This window comes from Pseudonaja textilis, chromosome 12 (assembly GCF_049901715.1).
Source record: "Pseudonaja textilis isolate UNSWEBS1 chromosome 12, rPseTex1.2, whole genome shotgun sequence".
In the NCBI taxonomy this organism is placed as follows: domain Eukaryota; kingdom Metazoa; phylum Chordata; class Lepidosauria; order Squamata; family Elapidae; genus Pseudonaja; species Pseudonaja textilis.
Genome location: NC_142001.1, coordinates 20,126,981 through 20,154,747, shown reverse-complemented (window position 1 = coordinate 20,154,747; position 27,767 = coordinate 20,126,981). Strand labels below are relative to the sequence as shown.

Genomic DNA, 27,767 nt, shown 5'->3' with positions numbered 1-27,767 from the left:
TCGGAGCGCCGCTCGGGCTCCACAGCCCTGCCTGCCGCAGCGCGGTTCCCCGCCCCCTATGCAAATCTCGGCATAATCGGCAGCCAACGGGACGCTGTCTCGGGTCACATGCCTCTCTTCCCCCCGCCCCCCCTCTCCTCGCCCCGCCCCAAGGGGCGGTGCTGGCCGCCGCTGCCGCCGCCGAGGCAAGGGAGCGAGCGAGCCGAAGTTGGGAGCCACTCAGTGACTGCCGGCGGCCGGAGCGGAGGGTCGCCCGGGTGGAGCGCTGGCAGGGGCGGGCAGGGGAGGCCGGACGGAGCAAGGAGCGGGGCATAGCGGCCGAGGAGGAGGAGGAGGTAGAGGCGAGGCGGCTGCCCCTCCGCCGCCGCCGTCGCCGCCGGGGCTCCCTCGCCCGTCGTGGCCGCGGGTCCGTGGCGGACCATGCCGATCCTCCTTTTCCTCATAGACACGTCCGCCTCCATGAACCAGCGGGCGTATCTGGGCACCAGCTACCTGGACGTGGCCAAGGGCGCCGTCGAGCTCTTCATGAAGGTGGGGCCCGGGCCTGCCTTGCCTTGCCTGGCCTGCCTGACGCGCGGGGGGCCCCGCCAAGCACGTTCACACGTAACACCGCCGGCCCCCTCAACGCGTGTCGGCTCCCTCCCCCTTCCTCACAGAGCCCCCCCATCTCACTCTCTGTCTCTCTCTCTCCCCCCCCCGCATTCTCTCTCCGCAGCTGAGGGCCCGAGACCCGGCCAGCCGCGGCGACAGGTACATGCTGGTCACCTTCGACGAGGCGCCTTATTGCATCAAGGTAAGCGGGGGGCGGGGGGAGAGAGAGGAAGAAGAAGAGGGGGGGGGCAGGGCAGCCCCTTCTCTCGCCCCCCCCTCCTTCCTCCCCCTCCGTGAGGGGAAGAGGCGAGGCGGCTCCGGGGCGCAGCCCGCCCGCCCGCCCGCCTGCCCGCCTGCGAAGATGGCGGCGGACATTTTGCTTTTGTATGGAGGCGGCGGCAGCGGCGGCGGCGGCGAGCGAGCGAGCGAGGCGGAGGGAGAGAGAGAGAGAGAGAGGGAGGCTGAGGGCGCTGCTGAGATGGAGGAGGAGGAGGAGGAGAGCCCGCCCGACGCCCCACCACGCGGCGGCCCTCTCCGCCCGCCCCTGCCCCCCCTCCCCTCCCCTCCGCCTGGGGAGGGGGGCTGTCGCCTCTCCGTTCCCAGGCACACGCGGAGCCGCTCACACGACCCTCCCTCCCTCCCCGCGCAAACACATTCTTCTCTCTTTCTCTCAGAAGGGGCAGGAGGTGGCTGGCCCCGGGTGGGGAGGGAGGGAGGGAAGGAGGTGGGGGTCTCCCGAGGGTCTCCCCGAAGGTCACCTGGATACGGAGGATGCCCCCCCCCCAAAAAAGAGGCAGGTATGGTTCCAGGCTCAAGGTGGATTCGGCCTTCCATCCTTTCCAGGTTCTAAAATGAGGATTGGGCTTTGGAAACAGCTAAGAGAGGGCTGTAAAAGCCCTGAATATAAGGCTAAAGGCTATTGCTGCTGCTAGCTTAGGTCCTTTCCATCTGTTTTGTCGCCTCTGCAGGGCTAGATTCAGCAATAATAATAATAATAATAATAATAATAATAATAATAATAATAATAATAATAAATCAATCATACTAATCAATCATACTAATCAATCATAGTAATGAACATAGGTCCTTGCTAAGGACTCTAGGTAGACAAAAGTGCCAAACCCAGTCTGAACATCTGGCTGACTATGTGATGATCAATAATAATAATAATCTCAAAAAATCATGTATTATCCCAATTGTAATTGGAGCCCTTGGAGCAATACATAAAGGGTTACCTCTCTATTTGGAAATCCTGAATTTGTCAGACTTTAATGCCCTGATTCTACAAAAAGCCACCCTACTTCTAACAACTTATATCCTCTGATGCTCCCTGAACAGTTCCTAGGTCCTTGGTTAGGATTCCAGCTGTTGAGCTATCAACCAGTCCTAAAGGCTGTGAATCTCACTAAAGATTAACCAATAATAATAATAATAATAATAATTAATTCTAGCCATCCCAGGAAGAGGAGCATCAGAATTCATCAGGAAAGCATTTCTGGCTTCTTTGCCCTCTCTAGGTATCCTGACACCTTTTATTTATTTTTATTATATCCCACCTTTATTTTTATAAATAACTCAAGGCAACAAATGTACCCAATGCTTTCCCCATCCTGTGAGGTTAGTTGGCCTCAGAGAGGGGGAATGGCCCAACATCACCCAACTGGCTTTCACCCATAAGAGCGCTAGAACTCACCGTCTCCTAAGGATTGTCCCAGCGTTACCAAGCCTTCCAGGTCTAAGGTGCAACTAGATTTCACAATCACCTGGTGATTGACCCAAAGTCACTTAGCTGTCTTTCACAACTAAGCTCGGACTAAAACTCACCATCTCCTTTCTACTCTCCTGCCTAAACCACTCAACCAAACAAATGAACATGTATTCCTTCCTTCACATATCTTCAGGGAGTCCCTACTGTGTTCATACAAAACTTGACTTGCGGATAAAAAAAAATCCACAATTTCTTTGATCTATTTTTAAATCCATAATTTCTCTGACTTATTTTACCCATAAGGTGGTCTTTCATTGTGCTTGTTAAACAACACTTTATCAGAGAAGTGCACAATAAAATGCATTTTCAGTGAGACTCCCTACACATACTTGGAAGCATAATTGACTTCTGTGCGAGGGTCCAGTTTCTTGATATCATAAAGTAGTTTTTGCCTTGAATTCACCCTTCCCCTAACTCTTCCACTATCCTAAATTCTGAACTGAATAAGGATGACTTTTTAATCGTGTCAAATTAAATCCGTCCTAGATATTAATCTCCAGATAGGGGTCTGTTTTCTCCTTACATGGCAATCAAGCACCTGAACAAACAATCTCTCCCATCTTGCTTTAAAGGAGCTGCTGATTAGATAATTTTTCAAAGCTTTCCAATTCCTTTCCGCATCCTTCACTTCCTGAGAGTAACTGCATTGGGGCACGAGGCCTCCATCTCCTCTGGCAGCCAGCTGATCCAGTTAACAGAGGGAAGAAGGAGAAGGAGACCTAGAGCATCCTGTGGCTCCCCTTTCCCCTTACTTTTCCTTTTGGCAGGGCCATAAAGGCTTCAGCCTTGTTTCTGGCAAAGTTTTTCAGTTTCTGTTCCTCCTCCCAATTTTTTTGTTGCTGATCCCACCTCCTCGATGTGCATAAACGGAAACTGTTCTTCTCGTCATGCACTTCAACCTTAAGTATTGTGAATTCCTTTCAGTTTCCTTGGTTGAAGATCAGCTGTAAAGTTTGCTTCCTCTTTGTGAGAGAAAAGGATTCCCTGCTAGGAGCCCATTTTTACATTTATTCTTATGCAAAGTTTTAACATTGTGTTGCAATGAGACCTTGGATAAAAACGGATCTCAAGTGCTGCAGTGCTGCCCGTTGGCCACTTTCCCCAAAGAACCAAAATAAAACAATTGTCTGGTAGTGCTTTCAATATCTTTAAAGCTCTGGACTTGTGCAGTAAGAGAAAATGGAATCTGAACTGACAATTTATCCTTCATTTTTGGAACAGGATGTAGAAGCCCGTTCCTTTGGCTCATCTACTGATCAGGAAATGGTCAAAAAATTGTTGAGGTTAAGCTTCCATTTTCTTCTGACATCCCTGAGGAAGAGATTCTGTCTTTTGCCTCTTTTCACTTTGCTTCCAGAGAAAACCATTTTCTCTTGTCTCCTCAAGGCTTGTTCCAAACAACTAGGAGTGCCCATTGTTACAATTTCAGCTACAGTTGTGCATCTGTTTATTTCCTTCATAACAATAATGTTGAAAATGTATCCAAGAATAATTGTCCGTTTTCCGTAGCTCTCTTTGAAATACTCTCTGAGAGTTCTTGATTTCTTAATCGTTCTTCGAAAACAATGTATTTATCTTGTCAGCCAAAAATAAGACAGGGATTAGTCAAAGGGATACCTGTCATTCTGGAAACGGTATATATATATATATATTTGTAGTTTTCACTATCGTTTGCGTTGTTATTTTTACAGCCATTCTTCCATCTTTCAAGAAAAATTGAAAGTCAAAAAATGAGTTGCTCAGGCCCACTCCATGGCTGAAGTTGGACTGAGAAAACCAAGGGATGCGTTTCTACTTTTCCTGGAAACAAGATACACTTTTAAAAAGTACAATCAGCTCCCTTAAAACATTGAAAAGACCTCAGTCACACTTTCCTTTTCTTACCCATGTTCTTAAACAGTCCTCTTTAACTTTTCTTTGCACCAATTCTTCCTAAATCGTGGTTTCTAGCGATCTCCCAGTACGCCAGAGGTATAGAAATGGCACTTTTTGTCCCAGATTAGGCTGCCAATCCTGTAATTAGGATTGAGAATAAATTTCTTGCAGAGCCCATTAACAAAGTCTCTGGCACTGTTGGTAGTGGAAATAGGAGAAAAATACCAAGCATGAACACACTATAGAGAAAAAAACCATAATTAGTTGCTGAGGATACTACATTAAATATTAGTTGTCATCCTCCAGCCACATTATTGAAAGAAGTGAACCCGAAGATGTAAAGGCTAGCACTGATAAAGTTACCTGGTTGAGTTATGAAACATCTACAAGAAAACAAACCAAGCTCAGAGAGCACCAAGGACCCCACGGTTCAATCCTGAGCTACAAATATTCTATCAGACATAAAGACTTTATTTGTGATTGGCAAATGTAGGTAGCCAATAGGTAGGTAATCTGTAACCATTTCCTCTAAGGTTTTAGTTTTGGACATTCCTTCCTCAGCTACTTAACAGTCCAGTTGAGTAAATGTTATTTATTGTAGCATCGATAGCTAATCTGTAAGAAGGATAATTTCAAAGTTAACCAGTAAGGGAAGAAAATGGCTTCAAGTATTTCTCGGTCAGCTTTTTCATAAGAGCTACATTTCCCAAGTAAGAGAAAGTGTTCAGCTACATTGGACGGGCTATAAAGAGCGGTGATCCTTAGAAAGGAGTGTAATTGATCGCTGATTTCAGACTTATAGGGCATCTTGCAAAAGAACCAACTGTTACCTTTCTTGTTGACTCGTGATGATCTTTGGCCTGTGGGACACAGGGTCTCCATTCAGCCCAGTCCACACATCAATTTTAATTTGTTACTGAGCTCTCAAATGGCACCACTGAGTTCATCTAAGAAATCCCCCCCCCCCAAACAGATCTGTAATCAAATCAATCAATGATTTGATGACAGATTATTTTCTTAGATTGGTGGGGATGAGACAATAATTCTCAACATGGCGAAAAGTGGTTTTTTTTTGCCTCTGCTCATAGGTTTTGTTCTTCATTTTATTTTTTAACGCACGAGTTTGGCTTCGCGTTTCCAATAGAAATGGAACACCCTGTATTTTGAAGGATTTTTAGCACTGTTGGGCAATCCTGCATCATAAGCACTTGGAAAGCAGAAAAGCATCCCTCCTCCCCATCTTCATATCTGTTTTGCTTGAATTCACTATCTTGCTTATGCCAAAAAGTCCGTAACCTGTACCAAGCTTCAGAATGGCCCAGCCATCGAAATTCAACATTTGTAGGGCTGCATTGGTTTTCCCGAGTGGTCTTACGTCCTTGTGAGAGTTAGATAGAATTTTAAAACACCTACAGGAAAAACAAAATACCGGTATGGTCTTGAGTAGGCCTTCCGCCCTACATTTCCTGAATGGCAAAAGCATCCTTTGGTAGCTCTCTTCAGACTGGATGAAAACCCAGTCCATGGTCTTTAAACTTCTCTCTCTCTCTCTCTCTCTCTCTCTGATTGAAGCTCTGTTCTTTATTTATTTTTCTTCTTCCCCTCCCAGTGTGTTTCTGGTGGACTGCTTCTGAATTTTAAACCTTGAATGAGACTTTTAAAATGGGGATGGAACTGGTCTCTCAGAACAAAAATGCCCACAGATAACCCCTTAGCAGTTCATGGCAAAGAAACGGGGGGAAGGCATGGAAGAAACGGTGCAGTTTAACCGGTCACCAGAAACCCAACTGAAGGCCTTTGCAGAGATTGACAGTGGAGGGAGCAACCGAGACATCTGCATTTGGCCACATAGGATTGTGCATGTGGTGCTCTGAATTGGCTTTGGTTCACACACTCCGGGTCTTCCTACGTCATCTGTGGCTGCTGTTGCTCAGAAGAGCTGGCAAGACTTGTTCTGGCTAGTCTCTCCGGATCTTGTCATCGGAAAGTTCTCTCGACTCTCCGCTCAGGATGACTCTTCCTGTTTCTTTTTCCAAAGCTGCCTGCATTTATATGCCTCAAAATGGAGTAGGACTTCTCGGTGTAAGCGGCAGGTGAAGCTGGAATGTGGTGTTTTTAACCCTTCATGGTGAATCGATGTTTTTCTTTCTCGAGGAACACAACCAAGTCTGTAGTGCCTGACCAATTTGGAGGGTTCTGTAACTCTTCCCAAATGCCTGCCTTTTGTCAGTTGCAAAGGTTGTGACACCAGAAAATAGTGCGTTGCGAGCCGTTGTTAACTGGGCACTCAGATGTGGAATTGCACGATGGAAGTAGTGATAGTTCAGGGCTTCACATCACAGGGTTAATTTTGAAAAATGGGTTTGGAGAGGCATTTCTTAACGTCTGCAGAGAGCAAACCAAAACACGTGAATTTGAGGGTCCCTTGTACCATTATCACACCTGGCCAAGGAACAGTTCTAAAAATAAAAGTAGGGCAACTATAGAATTGGAGTAATAAGAGAAAAATAATGTTAACTTGATAGAATACATTTTAAATATCTTGTCAGATCTGAAGCAGGGTGGGGCGGGAAGTACTGAACAGGCTAATATTCTGCCGCTCACCCACCCCTCTTCAGACACTGCGGTGTTTCTTTGAGAACTGCAAATGATTTTCCTGTCTATTAGCTTCCTGAAAGCCCAGCTTTGCCTGCCTTAAGAATTTAATGCGCATACATTTACTTTTATGGCTGATTGAGAAGATTAAATCTCACCTAGGACGGTACTAAAGTCAACTGGAGCAGGGGGTTGGACTAGAAGATCTCCAAGGTCCCTTCCAACTCTGTTATTCTGATCAGTATGGAATGGATCTTCCTCCTCTGACGGACAACAAGTCGAAGGTCCAGAAGACTTCAAACTGGTGGCCCCGGCTATAATTTTTGCCTGTCACGAATGCCTGGGCGCTGGGTGGGATCAAGGGCATTTGAGCTGGACTAACAGATTTTTAAGCCCTTTTGAGGCCACTAAAATAAAAAGGGAAGGAAATTCAACAAAAGGTTCTAGCCCATAAGCGAAGGAAAATGTTAGCGGACTAATGTATTAAATACAGGCCTTTAGGGTGGAAACCACATAAATTTGTGGTAGCCTACTATTCTGCAACCATTCCTAGCAAGCACAGGTCATCCTCAACTCAGGAGCATAACGGAGCCCAAAATTTCTGTTGCTAAGTGAGACAGTTCCCCCCATTTTATAACCTTTCTAAACACAGTTAAGTTAGTCATACGGTTATAAAGTGGATCGACCTTGCCCATGGACTTCGCTTGCCAGAAGGGGCTCGCAGGACCCTGCAAAGGTCATCAATACGAGTTCGGTTGCCAAACATCCCAAGTTTGATCGTGTGACCATGGAGATGCTGCAACGGTTCTATGTCACTTTTTTTTTGAGTGCCGCTGTAAACTTCGAATGGTCACTAAAGCAAACGTTTATAAACCAAGGACTACCTGTATAGAAGGCCTCCGGAAGGAGATTGCAGGTGGATCAAACGGTCCCGATTTAAATTACTTACATCATGGTTTATGAGCCAGTCTGGCCAATACTTGAGCGTGTTTTTAAAAACGTGAGCTGAAGATTGAGATTTCATGGTAGAATCGTTCTAGCCGTTTGTTTATGTTAAATTTGTTTCCAGAGGAAGAACACTTCTCTACACCTCTTCAACAGGTCCTTCTGCTCTTCCCTCTCTGACCTTTGGAAGGGTGACGTGGAAAGCTTGCATTGTTCCTCGAGTTGGCTGCCATGGTGTCTCCATCTGGGTGTGGCATTTTTAATAAAGGGTTGCGAAACTTGGTGTTGCGAGTTTTCAAAGGGCACCGTGTACCGAGAGCCATTGGGTAAAAATTTGCCCGTGGCAATTTATTATTATTATTATTTTGGGTGGTGGTTAATTACTGAGTGCCCTCTGGTTAACGCAGGAGTGACCTTGTTCCCTTTTAAGACCTGTGGACTTCCATCTCCCAGAATTCCCCAGACAGCCATGGAATTCTGGGAGTTGAAGTCCGTAGGTCTTAAAAGTGGCCAAGCTTGGACACCTTGATCTAGGGAGATACAGATGCTTGGAGCTTCAAGGCCTAATGAAAACGGGATCTTCGCAAGGCCCAGCCACTGCCCTCTGGGATAAAGTGGGGAGGGGGAGAGAGAGAGAGAGCCTTTTCTGGCAATTTGCCGACTTAATCGGGCCAGCCCTCCTTGTTTTTCCGTCTGCCGTTCTTAAGGCACACCTCTGTGGTTATTTTTCTCTGTTGGAAGGAACACTTGTTGTCTCCTCATTTGCAGGGCTCCAGCTTCTAACAGATGCCATGTGAGGGGAGTGTGTTCTCGTCAGACCACAGCAGTGGATTTAGAGGGCTGTTCTTCTGTTTAAAAGGGCGAATTATAGTTTTTCCTCTTATAAGGGGTTGATTGTAACAAAAGACGAATAGCATGCTAGCATTGAATAGCAGTTGGAAAGGAACTTGGAGGTCTTCTTGTCTAATTTTTGAGCAGGAGATCCTATACTATTCCAGGCAAATGGCTGTCCAGTCTCTTCTTAAAAGCCTCCGTTGATGGAGCACCCACAATTTCTGGTGGCAAGTCATTCCACCGGTGAATTCTTCTCACTGTCAGGAAATTTCTCCTTATTTTGGTTGCTTCTCTCCTTGATTAGTTTCCATCTGTTGCTTCTGTCCTGCCTTCTGGTGCTTTGGAGAATAGATTGAGCCTCCTCTTATTTGTGGCAGCCCCTCAAATATTGGAACCCTGCTATCATGTCCCCCCCTAAGTCCTTCTTTTCACTAGACATACCCCAAAACTTGGGGGTCAGGAGCGATCTATAGTATATCCTGCCTTGACTCATTCATGACCGAGCAAATACATTTGTTAATTCAATTTCTATCTGTTCCAGAACTAAGATTTGGGAGAATTACCCACTGGATTATTTTGCAGGTTATTCGTCCCTTTTTCTGGTGATCCAGGAAGGAGGGGAAGTTGGTTCTCTGAAAGTGTTCATACCACCTTTCCAGCCTCTCTGGAGGTTGTGTGGCATCAAGTAACCTCCCTGGTGTAATATGGTGTACTTCTTGGTGTCAGATATCAGGAAGGTACACGATGCACTTAGAATATTGCAAGTAATGAGGCTGTGATTACTCAGATTTTTAATAGTTGCAAATATATACAGGCTGAGATGCGTTTGTGTAAATTTGAATAAATTTGAGCAACAATCTAGATCTGATGTCGTGGTCCAACACCCGAATCACACCGTTTCACATCTCTATAAGTGGTCTTGCAAAAGTGGTCTTCAGTTTCCCACACTTGTTCCATGGGGTGGGGAAATGCAGTTATTTGGTATCACCATTTTGGAGATGGGTTACTTCTCAAGAGCTACTTTTCAGGTCTTGGCTCTTTTGGCAGCCCCCGTAAAGGTGCTATCCATGTCTGACTGCCCTTAGCATTTCAAGATCCAGCTAAAATTGGCTAGATGTGGCTCCTTAGCTGGATGGGTCTGGTAGTAAAATAAAATGGTTTAAAAACACAAACTGTTAATTTGGTCAATGTTTTGCAATGCGTTGCCTAGCTCTTGAAATGAAATTGTACACATTTTTGTATTAGGTTGCTACACACAACACTATATTAATTTGGTTAGTATTAATAGTGTATTTAGTGGTTACTATTTAAACCAAAACAATCTTTTGCAGAGAGTAACTGTTTGCCAAGCTTTTGGAGTTTAAATCTGATATTTATATATCAGATATATTTGGGTAGCACTTGGTTAGGGAATTGAGTTTTTGCTCCGCTTTTGTATTGGGGCTAATTTGCTGCTCACTTAGTGGACCTTCACCTGGAGTTTTATTGGGAAAATGTTTTAGACCCAAAGACCTAGCTTGTAAGATTAAAATTGGGTATTACAGTAGGGTGGTAGGGAATTGCAAAGCTTCGCTCACTCATGTTTTGTGCATCTTAAACAGACTACAGCTTAAGGAAAGATTTGTGACTTGTAGGGTGTGGAGGGATGAGTTCACGGCAGCCACTAAAAACTTGTCTCCTAAATCTTGTAATGTTTCCAGCAAATGTTACAGCAACTTTCTTTCTTTGCAAGTTGAGAACAAAGAAAGCTTGGAACAGGTTCATCATTGGCTTCCCGAGGAGACATGCTATTTGATAACTAACTTGGTTATCTATTTGATAACTAACTTAGCTCTGCTCTCCATCCGGTGGATATCTGGCTACAAAAGCAAGTCTTTTTAGGTGCCAAACCTGGCAGAGGCTAAGGAGGAAATTGTGTGATGTCGCCAAAACTTTTTCATGGAGAATAAAAGCAGGTATAGTAATTCTGAGGCTATGTTCCTTATTTGGTGGATGTTCCCTGCCCAGCGATGTTTGGCAATTTAATGTAACAGTCCTCAAAGATTAGCCGCGATTCAAAGGCTCTTTGTAGCCATTCACTTAAATTAAACCTGTTGGAAGGAGATCTGAAAGATGCTGCTGCCAACCCTTGAAATGGCAGAAAAGGAGGGGGGTAGGCCACATTGCCTTCTCAGTACAGTGGGTCTGGGGGGGCAGGGGGCAGCCTGGAATTGAAATCCTTCAGGCTCCTTCAGTGCTTACCTGAATGGAATTGTTCCTCGCTCACTTACATTCCTGCACTGCGCCTGCTCAATAAAGTAATAATAGCGACTTGTTTGGAAGCCCTTTTCGCTTGGCACTCAGAAAGTAAACGTGGCCTTGGCTCGTCCTTTAGGCTGGATGGAAGGAGAACCACGCCACTTTCATGAACGAACTGAAAAACCTGCAAGCATCCGGGTTGACCACCCTTGGCCAGGCTTTGCGATCTTCCTTTGACCTGCTGAACCTCAACAGATTAGTCTCTGGAATAGACAACTATGGGCAGGTAATGGGATGCTATCTTTGAGTTTCCCTGGCTTCGTCATCCGAAGGAGGTTTAGAGCTCTTTCGTAAAAGGGGCCAGATAAGGCTTAAAATAAATTCAACGGGCCCGTTTGGGAAACTCCTCAACCCTGTCCAGGGGGACTGGACTCTTTCCCTCCCCTCCTAGCCAGAAACCAAAATTCAGTATTTTTGTTCCCCTTTTCTTGGGACGAGGACTCTTCTTGGGGTTAATTTCAGCAGATTGGTTAATTTCAACTGTAAATGCATCACCCTCGATTCTTTGAAGAATTGTTAATTTGGGCATTTTGTTCCTTCCTTTCTGTAGGGGAGGAATCCTTTTTTTTTAGAGCCATCGATTTTAATTACCATCACAGATGGAAACAAGCTGACAAATACTTCTTCTGTTCAAGAGGAGGTAAGATACTTAACTACATTGCTGTGCTCTGAATGTGGCACCTTTGCTGTTAAAATGTTAACGCTTCTGCCGTGTTCCTGTTCTCTTGTAAAGGAATCAGAAACTTATTCAAAATGCAGGATTGTTTGTCTTGTTCACACGGTGCTCTCTCTTTCTGCGATTTTGGTCCCCTTTGCCTGTGGAGTCCTAGCAGACTCTTAGCTAAAACGTTTCTCCTCTTCTTTCTGCAGCTCCATCTGCCTCTGAATTCTCCCCTGCCTGGTAGCGAGCTAACCAAAGAACCGTTTCGCTGGGATCAACGGCTGTTTGCCCTCGTGCTGCGCTTGCCCGGAGCCCCTTCAGTGGAACCTGAGCAGCTGGGGAGCGTTCCCACAGATGAGTCTGCCATCACACAGATGTGTGAAGTCACTGGAGGTAGCCAGCTTTCGCAGTTTACCAGTCTTGGAAATCATGTGAGATTCTAGCCAGGGCAGACGAGGTTGAGCTTTTAGTTGGTTCAATGGCATCTCTCTTTGTGCCTTGGCTTTTCTCTCCCCACAATCTCTGATGGCTTTCTGGGAACATTCATGAAGAAGCTTCAAAGCAATAGTCCTCGTTGAATTTATGAAGATGGATTTTATAGTTCCTAATCTAGTAAATCTTGCCCTTCTGAAGGCCTTGTCAAACTTCACTGTGACAAGCTCTGGGAGAAATACAAAATTGGATTGGGTCGAAGGTCCCTGTTAATACTCTTTGATTTTTCTAGAAGAAGCATCATGAACATTCAGGACCCTCTTTGTATAAAATGTTGCCCTAGAAATATTTTTCTTTCGAGATGTGATTAAAGAGAGCCATTTCAGAAACATTTCTTATCAAATTAAAAACCACCTCTACAGCATTCTACTCCCTTATCACTCTATTTTTCCCTTTCCATGCAGAACTTTTTCCAGAACAGGATCAAATAGGAATTAAAATGACCTTCTACTTCAATTTTGAAAGAGTTCCAAGTCCAGTACTTTTAAATGAAATTGTGCAGCCTCCCTCTTCCTACAATTCTTAAGCCTGCAGTACGTTTCTTGTAACTTGCCTGATTTAAAACCTGTCTGTCTCCCTGTTTTCTCTTCCAGGGCGCTCGTATTGTGTTCGGACACAGCGCATGTTGAACCAATGCTTAGAATCCCTTGCTCAGAAGGTTCAGAGTGGTGTGGTCATTAATTTTGAAAAATCGGGACCAGATCCTCCTCACATTGGGGAAGGTAACAATTAAAGCTTTTATGGCTTACTAGGTCTTGGTTGAAGGATCTTTGCTGACTTCAAAAAGGGATCTGGCCATTAAACCCCCAAGACTTTGAACTGACACAAACGATACAAATTAGGGTTTGGGTGGATGCTCCAATTTATTAAATTGAAGTTGCACTTATATTTATAATCTCTACTTTGTTGCATTGTTGCAACATAGTGATAACTGACAATCAAATTCATGCTCCATATTTCTTACTGTGCTGTTTTTTTTTCCTTGGATTTTAGATGGACCGGTGGATGCCACAAGGCCTGTCAATTCCTTCGGTTCTCAGCCATGGCACAGCTGTCATAAACTCATCTATGTGCGGCCAAACCCTAAGACGGGTGTGCCTGTTGGCCATTGGCCAATTCCTGAATCATTTTGGCCTGATCAGAATTCCCCAACGCTGGTATGTAAGATACTCCTAAGGATTCTGGGGCCCTTCGTTGAGGCCACATCCTAACGGTTGTGTTCTTAGCCCAGGCTCTAAGCTCGTCTGAAAGGGCCTAGAGTTGTCCTGCCCTCGGCTCCATTCCCATCTCCTGGAGGTACTACCAACTTGGCTTCCCAATAATTTAAATGTCACCTGTGAAGGACCTTGAACATAATTAAAAACACTGAGTAGCACCAGAGCTATCTTATTTCAAACTGGCCACAGAGGTTTGTTAGGAACCTTGTAAAAAAAAGAACCTGGTAATGACCTCTGAATGTGTTGAATTAAGCTAAAATTGTTAGCCCTAAGTGCTTTTTGGAAGGGGCTGGGACTGAACCTTCCGCGGCCCTCCTGACTTGGCCTGTTATGTCATTTCCAGCCCCCTCGCACTGCGCATCCGGTGGTGAGGTTCTCCTGCATGGATTGCGAACCCATGGTGATTGATAAACTGCCGTTCGACAAGTACGAATTGGAACCGTCGCCTTTAACGCAGTACATCTTGGAACGGAAGTTGTCTCACGTGTGCTGGCAGGTACTTGCACGATCTGTATTTCAGATCCTTAGAACGCCGTGCGGATTTTAAAAAAAGGTTTGGAAATAGCTGAGCCAGCCCCATTGTTCCGGTCCTTCACTGGGTACCCCTGGGTTACCCACAGAGGGACCCCCAGTTCAGTCCTTATTAACTTTTGCTGTAATGGAAGGTTTTGAGGGAGGAGGGACCCCCTCTACCTGCTGCCATTTGGACCAGCCATACTAATCTGAGCAGGCAGATAGAAGCCTGGCTTGAAATCTCCCACGCAGGGTTCTTGTGATAAGGCATTTCACAGGTAACTCCAAATCGTGTGGAATTGCCTGCCGCTGAGCTATAAGAACGTTAGCGGGTTGGCAGGAAACCTTCATTTTTCTCCCAACAGTAGTTGCCAGGGGAGGAGAGAATGTGTTTTATCTCTCTCTTTTTTTTTTCTCCTTCTGGTCCCCTGTCTTTTACCTGGTCCCGTAAACACTTCTGCAGTTTCTCCTCTCTCCCTCGTCCAGCCTTATTGGTCACTGTAACATAACTCTCCAGCAACGTAGTTTAAAAGAGCCAAAAAAAAAAAAAAGAAAAAAAAAGGATTAAAACCCTCTCTGGGACCCAGAATTCAGGAAAAGCCACATGTGTCTTTCGTGTTAACATGAATGACAAGGGATAATGTGAGAATCGTTTGGCAGAGATTGTGGGCTCCACTAGGATGAGAGAGCTCCATGGCGGCCTAATCTCAGCCTGATGAAGTGGAGCTTTGATAGGACGGTTTGTCAAATAGGGGAGATCGAGAAAGAAACATCCTCTCTAGGCCACCTTTGTTCTAATATATATCATGTTTTTCCCCCCCCCCCAAATCTGATCCTTTCTGGATACAGAGGAGCACAGTTCTCCTTGCTAGCAGTGGCTACGTTGAGTGGGTGTTTTGGAAGTTACAGTTTAGTGTGTGGTGGGAAAGCTACCAATTCACTGGAGAAAACCAGACCTTTAAATCAAAGACAAGAAGCAGCAAGTCACCTCTTCATAAAACACGGCGAACTTTTAATCTCACAAGCAGGCAGCCTTTTTACGAGACGATTCGCTCCTCTTTTACAACTTATTTTTTTCCAATAGGGAACCACAACGCTCTGTCCCTTAACTTTGCCCCCTCTTCCCCTTTGCTCTTCCTCCCTAGGTCTTTGTGAGCAGCAGCGCCAAATACAGCGAGCTCGGACACCCCTTTGGTTATTTAAAGGCCAGCACCAGTCTGACCTGTGTCAATCTCTATGTGATGCCTTACAACTACCCCGTTCTGCTCCCGCTGCTCGGTAAGCGCTGCCCGGCCCGGCCCCCCCACCCGAAGCCTAGGAAGGTCGTCCTGACGTCTGTCTATATTTGTCCGTGCTTGTATGTTGGCCAGCCGTTTTCTTAAACGGGATGGGAACCAAGTGTTGCAAACTGCTACGTTGGGAGAAGAGGCTTTTTACACCCCCCCTCTCCCTTTTTTTCTCTGCAGCAGAGGAGGAGAGCCACCTGCTGCCAGTGCATGTTTGATGCTGCTCACCTCCTAGACTCGTAGCTTCTTCCTTAATTGGAGTAAGGTTCAACCTCCATTCTTTTCCCTCTTTCAGGCTGTGGTGTCTACATTTCTTGCAGCAGCATGTATATAAAGCCCTGTGTTTTTGTTTTCATTTGAGAACTTGGGCTCAGAATTTCCAAGGGTTTGTAATATCGGGGACGCCAAAAAAAAGAAAAGAAAAAAAAAGAAAAGGAAAGGAAAGAACAACCGAGCTTGCTGTTCCCTTCTTTTGCAAGAAATAAGCACCTTAACTCTGGGTGGATTTATTTCACAAAGATTTGTTTTAGCCTGGATCCCGACCTCTTCGGTTGGAAGGAAACCCAGGTTGCCTTGCTGCCTGTTACAGTTTTTGGTTCCGAAAGCAGAATGCCCGGGTAGAAGGAGCCCGTTTCGTTTTCACCCGAGTCCAGGCTCCGTGAATGCCTCTGGATGGCCTCTTAAGTGCCCAGGTATCCTTCCTCCCAATATAAAGCAGGTAGCCTCTTCTTTGGAGTTGCCACAATGATGGTGATGGTGGCGACTCCCACGGATTGTGAAATATTTTGCCTCCTCAAATTTAGAATTGCGGGTCCTTTTTCAGGTACCCGCTGAGCCTCATTGGTTAGCCGTTGCCGAAAAGGATAAAGCTAGCTTCTGACTTGTGAACGCGGTGGGAGGAGACACCTCAGGGGTTGTGTGTGTTCTGCTTTCCTCCGTGTCACTGAGCCCAATTTCAGCTTTTGCCCATTAACTCCAATAACCGTCCTTGTCCTGCCCCGTTTCTAACTCCCCATCTTTGCGGTTCAGAAATGCATGGATTTCCCTGCCTTGGGAGTGGACTTGACAGAGACCCAGCTAGAGCCTCTTAGTGCCATTTTGACATGTTTGACAGCTCTGCCTTTTCCTTTCTCTGACCCCCACTTTGTTTTCACAACCGAAAACAAACGTACGGCTGATTTCTTTTTCAGCATCTCTACCTCGCCTTCACGTGTTCGGTTTTTTTAGGTCTTTTATTTTTCAGTCCAGCTGACTAAATGTTGAACAGCAGGGTGGAGATCCCAGGCTGCATGACTCACAGTCAAGATGTTTGCTCTGTGGTTGGGTAATTTTTGCAAACAAGGGAATGATAAATGGAAGTGTGTATGCCCTGTGCTATTTCTTGCCTTAGTTGAGGAATATATCCAGAAGCACAACTGAATTACTTACCGATTAAGTCCTGAGTATCTTCCTAAAAAAAATTTTTTTTTATCCCTCTGAGCTCTCTTGTTTCCTTGGAACAAAAGTGTTGCAAAAAATCCAGACGGATCATGGATTACTATATTTTGGCCTTCCCATTTCAGAAACACTTTCTGCTTATTCTTGTGCCCTAAATTGTGCATTGGGGTATATTTTGGAGAGAGAACTGCTGGTAAATAAGAGATTCTATTCCTCCCTCCTTTTGAGGGGGTATAATTTTACTTGAGATTTCCTGTTGCTTCAGACCTTTCTCTGTCCCTGTAGGTCAAAGAAAACAGGAACTCTTTGCTATTCTCCCTTTGACATTTTTTTTTCTAATACATATATGTGTAGGTGAAGAAACCTACATGATAAATGGCTGTTTTATCCCTAGTGGCTTCCAACTATACATAGATTTGATTTGGCTGCTCCTCAGATTTTGTCTGTTCCTTGCCACTTTTTTTGGTCAATTGTTATATTTGCTATATTAAAAATTGGGAATATTTGCTGCCCTGATTGGCAGAGCTACGAAACAGAGATGTTAAAACAAAGGCTCTTCTAAGTTGTCCTTCCTAGTTCTTGGTTGAAGGCTACAGATTTGCATGAGATGGAGGTCTCGCCTCTGGGGTGATAGTTAGCTGGGTGCAGAGATGATCCTGTCTCCCCAAAGTGACACGTTCCCGATGGCTTGTTTGAGGTGCCTTTTCTATCAGGAAAAGTTGAGCGAGAGCTTATCAGGATTCCCATCGGTTACCTAGTTACACACTGTTGCTGCAGTTTATGGAGTGCCCACCCCTCCATTTGCTTCAGCTTCTTGTTGCGATGCAAGGGAACACACTGCACTGAATGCTGAGGAAAAGACCCCGGGCTTCCATTTAAGGCTGTTTGACATGGCTTTGAAACTTAATTTTAGACACAAATTTCAAAAGAGCTTTGAAAAAGTGCTGGATTTCAGCCTGTTTCTGTACCGTTTTTTGAAGCAGGCCCCTGGCCTACCTCAGAGGCCTCAAACCGAAGTAACACAATTTTCTCTCTCTCTTCCCCCACCCTCCTCGCCCCCCCTTTGCCTTTGTGTCAAGACACGACTCCTGGTGGCTACCTGGACACACGTCCAACCAATTCCAACATTTTTGGAAGTGGCTTGTCATTTCCCTTTTTCCTTAGAGAGTGAATGGTCCAAGGGTTCATCTAGTTGTCTCCTGCTTCAGGTGGGATTTGAGTTCAAGTTGTCCTGCTCCAGTGACTTCCCACCTAGGCCAAATTGTCTTTTCTTAAAGACGGGTTACTTTTACGTCCTAACCCTGGATGGAGTGGTGGCGAGCGATAGCATTCTGTGTGTCTTTAGAAGCAAAATTATCTTTTTGTCAGTTCCAACGTGGGATTTGATCTTGGAAACCCGCATCCCTTTGGATCTCGGTTCTTAAGGGAAAAAAACTTGCGGCGCAGGAAATAGTTGTGTTACTTTTTTGACCTCCAAAGCGTCGAGGCGCAGGTTTGTTTTTTTTTAAAACTTGGATTGTTTTCTCCTCTTTGCAGATGACCTTTTCAAGTTTCACAAACTTAAGCCAAATCTGAAGTGGCGACAGGCATTGGACAGCTACATAAAAACCATGCCTCCTTACTACTTAGTGGTATGTAGTTTTGTTCTTTTTATGGGCCCCAATGAACCGCTGGCGGATGTTCCTCAAGAGAACATCCTTGTCGCATGTCTTCTGAGTAAAACAGCTTGCATGCCAGGGTTCCGAAGTTCTTAATGCTTGCAATTTAGCACACCCCCTCCTTAAAAAAAAAAAAAACACGTTTTGGAATCGTCGCCTAGTATATGGGATTTGGGGGTGTTTATTTTTCAGCCCGCTCCTTCCCTCCTTCTCCCCTTCACCCTTTCTGGGTCCATTAACTTCAGATCTCCGGGCTACTCCTGCTAGTAGTTATAAGCAAGGGAGAGGGTCGCATTTTACCTTGTACCTGGCTGAGCCAGAGGCGGGAAGGAAGCAGATTAAACTAGGTGGGCATTGTGGAAATTTACCTGGATAGCTTGGGCAAGATGCCTCGTTGTGGACTTGCATCATCCCGGCAATCAGGCTCTCCGGCTTCTGTGCTGTAACTGGTGGGGATGCCAGGCTGGTTCCGTGGCCCCAGACACCCACGATGCCTTAAACGACTGGAATGTGCGACTTTGAATCCATGCTTCCAAAATAAACATAAAATAAAACATGGCATACGGCAGCACCAACTCTGCCGTGCCTTAATTTCCCATGTACTGATCTGTTGAGACTTTTTATTTTTTTAAAAACAAACAAACAAACCATTTCTTGAAAGAAATAAAAAAAAAAAAGATTTGATTCTCTTCTTACTCTTGTGTATTTTGTTTTCCTTATAGCCATTAAAGAAAGCCCTAAGGATGATGGGAGCTCCAAATCTGATATCAGATAATTTAGATTGTGGACTTAGTTACAGTGTTATCTCTTACCTTAAAAAACTCAGCCAACAGGTAGTATCGACAAAACCTTTGAAATTAGAAGTACATTAATTATTATTATTTTTTTAGTGTGTGTTGCTCTAGTTCTATAAATAAATCACCTAAGGAATGTCTTTTCCCCCCCTTGCTATTTTTGAGTTAGGTAAAAGACTTGTTTGCATCTTTTGTTTCAAAAAAAGCGGTGGTTGGGTCCGTAGCACAAGAAAAAGAGGAGGACAAACAATTTTAGGGTAGTTGTTTATTTCTCACCGGACTGTGGTTGTAAATCGTTAGCATTGTTGGTACCCGGAGGCCACATAGGGACTGTTTTTTTTTTTTCCTTTTAAAGAAACAGAATCAAACTAGACACATCACAATACTGAGGCTAGTCAGTCAAACAATCCCTTTCTTTGAGTATTGTAAGAAATGCTAAGAAGTACATGTCTTTGGGTTTTATTGAGTTGCATGGGTTGGGGATACAATGCTTTAAACTCAGATCTCCACCGTTACGACGTGTGGACTTCGACCCCCAGAATTCATCAGCCAGCCTCATTCTGGAAGGAATTCTGGGAGTTCAAATCCACAAGTTGTAAAATTTGCCAAGGGTGGAGACAGACCCCTGCTTTAAAGAATGGTATCGGAAGTATCTTCCTAGTGGGTGGGAAATCTTCCCCTTGAGTAAACCTAACATTGCAAATCAAAACAACATGGCCACAAAGTGACTCCCTTTGCTTTCGAAGCAGGGGTGGGTGAGGTACTGGGCTTGTTAGAAATCTCCTCTTCCCCTTTGCTTGTTTTGAATAAAGGGAGTAATTGGTTAAGAAACTTCTACCACTAGAGAATTGCCTCCAAACCATTCCACATCCACGCAGATATCTTGAGATATTCAGAGAAGGCCTTCAGGCTCTCAACTTGCATCCTATAGAGCTTAGGGTATGAAAAGCTGAAAGGTGCAGCTAGATTGAAGTAGCTGAAATTTAGCACGTTTTGTTGGTTTTCTGTGGGATATAATACTGCCCAGTACTGGGAGTAACCTCACCACTAAAGGCTTGAGGAAGTAAGACTTAGGTAGGGTAGACTTAAATTTTGCTGTTTGTCCTGGGATAGCCATGACCTTTGCTAATAGTTACATGAGAAAGCCAGAATGGGTGATGAAACAACCCCTCAAATTCAACATACAGTCTATAAAATACTTGGAAGCTGGATATGGCTGTGTCCTTCCAACACCTAAACAGTTAATTCTCTAGAAGTCCAGTTTGGGATAATGCCTTATTGATATTCTCATTCTCTTCCATTCTCTCTCCCTCTCTCTCTCCCCCCTCCGTCTCTCTCTCTCTCTCTCTCTCTGTCTCTAAATTATACAAATTCTCTTTCGAGTGCATATACTTATGTTGGCCAAAGGGCTGTATGATTTGTCGTTCAGTTGCTTAAACTGGAGCTGTAACCCAAAGGGCAGGAAATCAGGATGTATTTTAGGGGGAATATAGGGGAAAATGTTAGTGTGCCTTTGCGGGTGAGAAGTTTCAACAGAGGTTCTGGGTCAAATTGCTTGCCGTCTTCTTTGAAGTATTGGCCCTTTCTGCACAAGCCTTTAATCCCTTTTGCAGTACAGTAGCTTTTGTGGGACTAATATAAACCCAGGCATACAAGTTTTCAAGCTGCACGCGGAGCCCCCGTGGCAAACACGGTCGTTTGCAGCAGAGGCTGTGGGACAGGCCGGCCCTGCCCAATGAAAACCTCTCTGCCATGGTTACATTTCCCCCTGCCTTTACCCGAGGTGCAAAAACTTTCTCCTTTGGCTTACCTGCCGCCCTTTTTGCAGACTTCAAGTCATCCATACGCTAGAATAGCTTTTTTTAAAAAAAACCCCATGGTGTAATTTGAAAGCTTGCATGACCTCGACCAATGATTGCGATGGGTGTTTTAGCAAAATGCTGTGAATCCTTGAGAAAGGACTCGTTTTAAGCAGGCTTTTCTTTTCTTTTTCTTTTTTAAAAAAATATTCAAACTCCCTGACACTCGGAAGGCAGGCTTTTTTGTCTTTTGATGTGTCGGGCGTTTTGCTTTGTGCTACAAAACGTCGGCAGGACTGTGGGCCGTCCTTAACGGGTGCTGTGATTTTCATTGCAGACGAAAATAGAGTCGGAGCGGATAATCGGGTCGGTGGGTAAGAAACCCCCGCAAGAGACGGGCATTAAAGTGAAGAGTCACTCCAGTGGCCTGTCCCTCATCCAGAGCAGGGATTTCAAGCAGCTGCTTCAAGGGATTTCTGGCGACTCCCCGCTGAGGCTGCCTGAAATGAACGTGAAGGAATTTGCTGGCTTCCAGATAGGGCTCCTGAATAAGGTGTGTCTGGTCCCAGTTCTGAAGGAAGCAAGGCGCCTCCTGACTTGGCCTCTTCTGGCTTTTCAGAAGGGGGTGGGGGGGCAGAAATGACTAAAGCCAACCCTGTTCTTTGCCCAAACCCAGGATCTAAAGCCACAGGCCTACCGCAATGCTTACGACATTCCGCGCCGCAGCCTTTTAGACCAGCTGACCCGGATGAGAACTAACCTGTTGAAAACACACAAGGTCATTCAAGGCCAGGATGAAGGTGAGGATTCCCGTGGAGTTCTGCAAATGCAAGGGGTGAGGGTTTGCAGGCAGCCTTCCTTCGTGGCCTCTTTCCCAACCCCTCGATCACAGCACACAGAAGGCCGCGTTTGCTTGCGAAGGAGGCGCTTTATCTCGGAGCTCAGGCCTTGCTCCTAGGAGTAATTCGGAGAGGTGGCGTTGTGGGTTGTGCAGAGTTTTGAGTTAGAGAACGAGGACGCCTTTTCCTCTTCGTTTGTGGGCTGGTTTCCCTGGAAATGTTTTAATAGTTGCAAATCAAGGGAGGTTTGGAAGTTGCAAATCAAGGGAACTCTTGAAGGACTTCATACCCTTCAGACCAGGGGTGGTATTCTACCAGTTTGGCCCAGTTTAGTCAAGACGGTAGCGCCGATGACTAGTGGAGACCAAACTGGTTCTCTCTGCCACTCTGGTGTTGGGCCCACCCGCCCACCTGGGCTCCCATATTCGCCCTTATTCCCTTTGAAGCGTAAAAACCTTGGAATCCCACCCCTGCTTCCAGGTGCGCTTTCTGTCAGCTAGTCTTGGCCTTGGCCCCGCCTGCATTTATCAGCACCTGGGGAGCCGAGGCTTTTCAAACGCGGGAGGAGAAGTGCCCAAGGCAAAAATGACTCCGGTTCTTTGGCCGATGACGTACCTGGCTCTTGTCTTTCAGATTGCCTTCACAGTGTCCCCGTAGCACAGATGGGGAACTATCAGGAATACCTAAAGATGATGCCTTCTCCTCTTCGAGAAATTGACCCCGACCAGCCCAAAAGGCTTCACACGTTCGGAAACCCTTTCAAGCAGGATAAAAAGGTGGGGGTGAGGGCTCTGCTTACTGGCCAGACCCTGATCTCCATCCCCTTCCTCGCCCCGGGGGAGTCAGGGTCGTTCTTGGCGGGGTTATACTGACGGCGGTTCTTTTCCTCTCAGGGAATGATGATTGACGAAGCGGATGAATTTGTCGCCGGTCCTCAGAACAAAGTCAAACGTCCCGGAGAGCCCAACACACCGGCCTCCCTCAAGAGAAGGCGCAACATGTCCCCATTCTTGAGACGGCCGCAGTCGCCGCCAGTCGTAGCCAACCACGTTGGCGGAAAGGGGTCGCCCTCAGCCGCTGGGCCCCCACCCAACCCCAATACTAAAGCTACACCAGCTTATAAAGGTATAAAGTTGCCTTTAGACCAGACAGGCAGCACCAAAGTACTAAAGAACTAAATAAATGCAGTTGCCCAGATGTCAGAGTTTTGATCCTTTATTCCTTGTGCCCTCCTTGCTGTAACCCTCCCCGAAAGACGTGCACTGCTGGTACAGAAGTAGACCTTCTGCACTGCAGGGTGCGGACGAGGCAGAGAGAGATGCACTTCCTCGGACCTGCACAAGAGTGTACATATCCGTGTGTTCCGGGTCTTATTTTCTTTCAGGTCCCCAAATAAGCACTAGGGCTTATTTTTGGTGGGGTATCTTTATTTTTTTTCTGCCCGTGTAAGGGAGGCCTGCTTTTTCTGCTTGCTCATAGTGGGGCAGGAGGCCGCATGATGCGTCGCCACCATGAGGCTGGCGGGGGCATGGAGCTGCCCCCCATGCCACACACTGGCTTATCTCAGGGCCTCTGCAGCCAGGCCATCTGCACCCTGACACGTGTCCCATCTCGCAGCCACAGCACCAGCAGTATGCTCGACCTCCTGCTCCATTGCGGCGGTGGGCGTGCAGAAACGGGGCAGCGGCCACCTGGGCTCCTGCTGCACCTGGCTGCTGATGCTGCCACCACGAGGCAGGTGTTGGGGTGTGGATGGCTTGGCTGCGGGGCCCCTGAGGTAAACCGATGTGGGGGGCATGGGACAGCTCCACCACCACACTGCCTCGCCTCATGGCCGCGGCACCGCAAGCAGCCAGACAGAACGGACGGCCAGGCAGTTGCACAGGCTCCAGTAGGGCTTATTTTGTGGGGGTAAGTCTTATATTAGGTGCCTGCATAAAAAACATGCTAGGGCTTATTTTGGGAATAGGTCTTATTTTCAGGGAAACAGGTAAATAACGGAGATACTTTTGAATGTTGTAGGTGTAACGCATTTCCTGAATGAAAAAAGTCTTCGTTTTTATGAGTGTTGGGAAAAAAGTGTGCATCACTGGTCTTTCTTGTGTTCACCAGCAGGTGGCTCACCTAATTCAGGTGTGCTCTGCAGGACAACTAGAGGGAAAGAGACTTACCTGGGTCAGCTTTTCAGGGTGCTGTTCAAACCTACAGAACAGCCTGTCCTAGCAAAGTTGGGTTGGATGTGTTAATTTTGGGATATTTTTCTTCTTTGATCAGCCTGCTATATAGCCTAATGCTGGCCCTGCTTCTCTGGGTGTTGGATACTTGAACCTTTTACTTGGGGCTTAAAAATCTCCGGCTTGGCGGAGTTTTGGCAGACTGATAAACTCTGCAAAGAAGCTGTTTTTATCAAGATATCTTTTCTGCGTAATCGCTGAGTTTTCCCCTCCAGAAATCCTGCTGCAATTAAAACACAGGGAATTGTGACTTAATGATCACAATTGAGCCCAACATTTATGTTGCTAAGTGAGAAATGTGTTAAGTGAGTTTTGCCCCTTCTTACAACTTTCCTTGCCACATTTGTTTGAGTGAATCACTGCGGTTGTTAAATTAGTAACACGCTTGTTAAGTGAATCTGGTTTCCTCATTTGACTTCGCTGGGCAGAAGGTGATCACATAACTCCAGGACACTGCAGCTGTCATAAAAGTGAGATCGTTGTCAAGCACCTAGTCACATGACTATGGGGATGCTGTAACGGTCATAAGTGTGAAGAACGACCCTAGGTCCCTTTTTTCAGTGCCCTTGCAACCGGTCACTAAATGAACTGTTGTAAGTCAAAGACTACCTCTACGTGCAGCATAGAATGTTGTCCCTCTTTGAGTTGCTATGAATTTGGAATTCAAGGGTTCCGATGACGTTTGAAAGGCCTTGTTAAGAGTTTGTGTCCTGTCAGCGTTGTTCCATTTTTGGATGACGATTGTGTGATGGCTTTGTCGCTCTTCCCTCGTCTGAAACTCAGCACCCAGCCTTCTCTTTTACAGATGCAAACAGCAATACGGTTCAAGATGGCAACGGTGAAAAGAAAGCCGAGAATTTCCAGCCGCCGGACAAACCCGGGGATGGACCTTTGGTGCATCTTGTTCCTCCGTCCCCGGCTGCCGTGGTGGACGACGAACTGCCAAACGATATGGACTCTTTGACCGGCGAACTGAACTGTGTTGGGGAAGATGGACTGGACCCCAAGCCTGCGGTCAATTCCCTCGTACGGGGCCCTATAAACTACAGTATGTCCGCCGAAGACCAAAAACTACTGGTGGAGCCAGCATCGGGAACAGTGCCAAATTCAGTGAAAATCACATCCAATATGTTTGAAGGGAACAACGAGGTTATCAAAATCAAGGTTATGAAGGAGGTTCGCAAACCCGGGAGAAGTAAGTGATTGGAAAGACCGAAACTGGATGCAATCTTCCAAGTATGATCTCATAAGGCCTTAGTAAAGGCCACACTTGGAAGACTGCATCCAGTTTGGGTTGCCACGATGTAAAAAAGACGATGGGACTCTGGAAAGAGTGCAGAGAAGAGCAGCCCAGATGATTAGGAGGCTGGAGGATGAAACATACGAAGAACAGTTGCTGGAAGTGGGTAGGGCTAGCTTAATGAAAAGAAGGACCAGGGGTGACATGATAGCAGAGTCTTCCAATATCTCAGGGGCTGCCCCAAAGAAGAGGCAGTCAAGCTATTCTCCACAGCACTAGAAGGCAGGACAAGAAGCAACAGGTGGAAAGAAGCAACCTAAAACTAAGGAGAAACTTCCAGACAATCAGTCAGTGGAACAACTTGCGCCCTGGAGTTGTGAATGCTCCAACACTGGAGGTTTTCAAGGGGAGAGACTGCTCTGTCTGAAATGGTGCAGGGTCTCCAGCTCGGGCAGTTGGGCTAGAAGACCTCCAAGGTCTCTTCCAACTCTGCTATTCTTCAGGGAGAGGCAGGTACCCTTCAAAACAATGAATCGGGTAGAAACTCACGGGGAATGAGGCCATGGGGGAATTTTACATATCTTGGTTATCGCTGAAGCTCTTCAATATGTCCACTCTCCACCCCTTATAAACCCGTTGACCTAGAAGCAGAGTTGAGGTTCTTCAAGGTGACCCTCTTAAAGACCAGTTTTGGGCATCAACTATTCCTTTTCTGGAATGAGCCTAAGGAGTCTGACTAGCATTGCAAAACATCCATGAACGCACGATATGCTGAAATACCCGTCAAATGGGGGGGAAAAAAATCAGACTGCAGGTAGAGGAAAGAAGGAGAAAGGGTGGGTGGGAGCAGCTTGCCATCCTTAAGGTCTGGAAACTGACAAGGAGACGTGCTGGCTGGGTGGGAATTTTGCTAAGCTGGCTGGTGGCAGAGTTGGAATAAAAAAAAAATTCTGGACGGTCTTCCCCCTCTGAACTAATAACCTCCTTGTCTTTTCTGAAATTGTAGATTATGAAAAAATCTTCTCTCTCCTCGAAGAAATACAAGGCCCTGTAGAGGTTCAAAAATATTTCATTGAATTTGCTATCAAAGAAGCAACAAGGTGTGTATCAAGACAACATGCTAAAGCAAGAAAGGCTTTACTTACTTGCCTGGCTTGTTCACATATTTTGCGAATAATTCAAAATGTGCTGCCTTCTGTGGGGGCTCCCAAGGGCAGGTGGACCTCTTATTATTATTTCCCAAGAGACCAGAACTCTTGGCCGTTGGCGGTTTACATTGTCTCTTTAAGCAACTCTTTAAAGCTCTGTCTGTTCAGAAACACCCTGGAAGAAGAATGCGATGCCCTTAGTAAAACAGCCTCCCTTCTCCTTCTCCTCCTTCTTTTTAGGTTTAAAAAACGGGTCTTAATTCAGCACTTAGAAAGAATACTAGAGGAAATAGAGTTCAGCAGCCTTCCCAACCGAATTAATCATGTCAACAGTAGATAATAATAGCGTGCCGGCCAGAGGAACGGACGGGGTCCAGCCGATGGGAGTTTGCTGTGCCGTGGAGGAACGGAAGAGGACGTGGCAGCCGTGGCCTGCGCCAGCCTGGCAGGCGAGCGGCTTTCCGGTGGGCGTCTCAGAAGAAGCAGGGTGATGTCTGTACGCATTGCGCACCTCTTTGGCCGGACACCTGAGGAATTGGCCGCAGGAGGTGTGTGGCTTCCTCCCTCCCCACCCACCTTCGGAGGGGCTGACCTGGGCCCCGGGCCGGAGACAGACACTCAGTGCCGCCCCCTGGGCCCTGCAGGTGATGAGAATTTAACTCATTTGAACCCCTGGCTGTCAAAAAGACACTTTGGCCGTGGGCCACCGGGGCGAATGGCTCACCTCCTTCCCCCTGTGTTATCTCTGCACTTGTGTCGGAGCGATCCTTTGTCCTAAACAAATAAAAATAAAACAAACACGAAAGGAAAGAGGAGAGGAGGAGGAGGAGGAAAGGCCCTCCGTGGTGGTCGGGCGCCTTGACGCTACGGGCACAAAGGCGACCCTTTCCCCCGCGACAGAGTGGCGAGCCCACCCAGGCCCCAGGGTCAGTTGGATTGACGGGAAAGGCGCTGCTCTTCCTGGGTTGAGAAGACCCCGTAGCGGGTCGGACGGACAGACTGGCTGCTGCTGCTGCTGCTGCTCCCGTGGTGGCCACTATACAACCTACCTCAGCCTTCTTCTTCCTCTCGTTCTTCTTCTTCTTCTTCTTCTTCTTTTGTCTGCAGACGTTCTTGCAAGCACGTCCGAGGCTCCCCAGGTCCAGGCTTCAGTTCTCTTTCATCTTGGTGAGGAGGACGGAGACGCTTCTCGTGGACTTGGCTTTGGGGTGGGGTGGGTGAGGTGGGGGCGCTTCTTAGAAAGAAACTCGGGGGTTTAGGGACAAAAACAAAAAGGCAGGAAAAAAAAAGAAAACCTCCCCCTTCCCCAACCCTTCAAATGAATTTTACTTTTTAAATGTTCATACCAGAAGAAATTATTTTGGACAGTGTTGTTTAACAAGATCCTTAATTTGAGATATCAGATGGCATGTGTGCGTGTGTGTGTGTGTGCGTATAGACTATATATGTATATATATATATACGGAATATATATATATATATATATATGGAATTTTTTTGAGCACTTGTACATAATAAAAATCATTTTATGATTTTTTTTCTA

General features: G+C 46.2%; 1 protein-coding gene and 1 long non-coding RNA gene across 3 annotated transcripts; one reads left to right on the top strand and one right to left on the bottom strand.

Annotated features, from left to right (window-relative positions):
• The first annotated feature begins 173 nt into the window (after nucleotides 1–173).
• On the top strand, nucleotides 174–27,029 carry LOC113446741 (integrator complex subunit 6-like). Of its 2 annotated transcripts, XM_026716522.2 has the most exons (18): nucleotides 174–531; nucleotides 716–793; nucleotides 10,983–11,132; nucleotides 11,457–11,546; nucleotides 11,777–11,960; nucleotides 12,653–12,781; nucleotides 13,053–13,216; nucleotides 13,620–13,772; nucleotides 14,935–15,067; nucleotides 18,049–18,143; nucleotides 18,893–19,003; nucleotides 21,101–21,316; nucleotides 21,440–21,563; nucleotides 22,236–22,378; nucleotides 22,496–22,727; nucleotides 24,642–25,031; nucleotides 26,083–26,176; nucleotides 26,465–27,029. In XM_026716522.2, the coding sequence occupies exons 1-18, from the start codon at nucleotides 421–423 to the stop codon at nucleotides 26,562–26,564; spliced, it is 2,697 nt and encodes an 898-aa protein (XP_026572307.1). In that variant the 5' UTR covers nucleotides 174–420; the 3' UTR covers nucleotides 26,565–27,029. The 2 variants fall into 2 exon arrangements, with proteins under 2 accessions (XP_026572307.1, XP_026572308.1); XM_026716523.2 differs by lacking the exon at nucleotides 18,893–19,003 and having other exon boundaries at nucleotides 213–531.
• Nucleotides 4,689–11,457, bottom strand: LOC148124803 (uncharacterized). Its single transcript, XR_015745004.1, has 3 exons — nucleotides 10,850–11,457; nucleotides 9,176–9,746; nucleotides 4,689–6,619 (listed from the first exon to the last, which is right to left on the bottom strand). It is a non-coding gene; the product is annotated as an uncharacterized LOC148124803 (long non-coding RNA).
• Nucleotides 27,030–27,767: the final 738 nt, after the last annotated feature.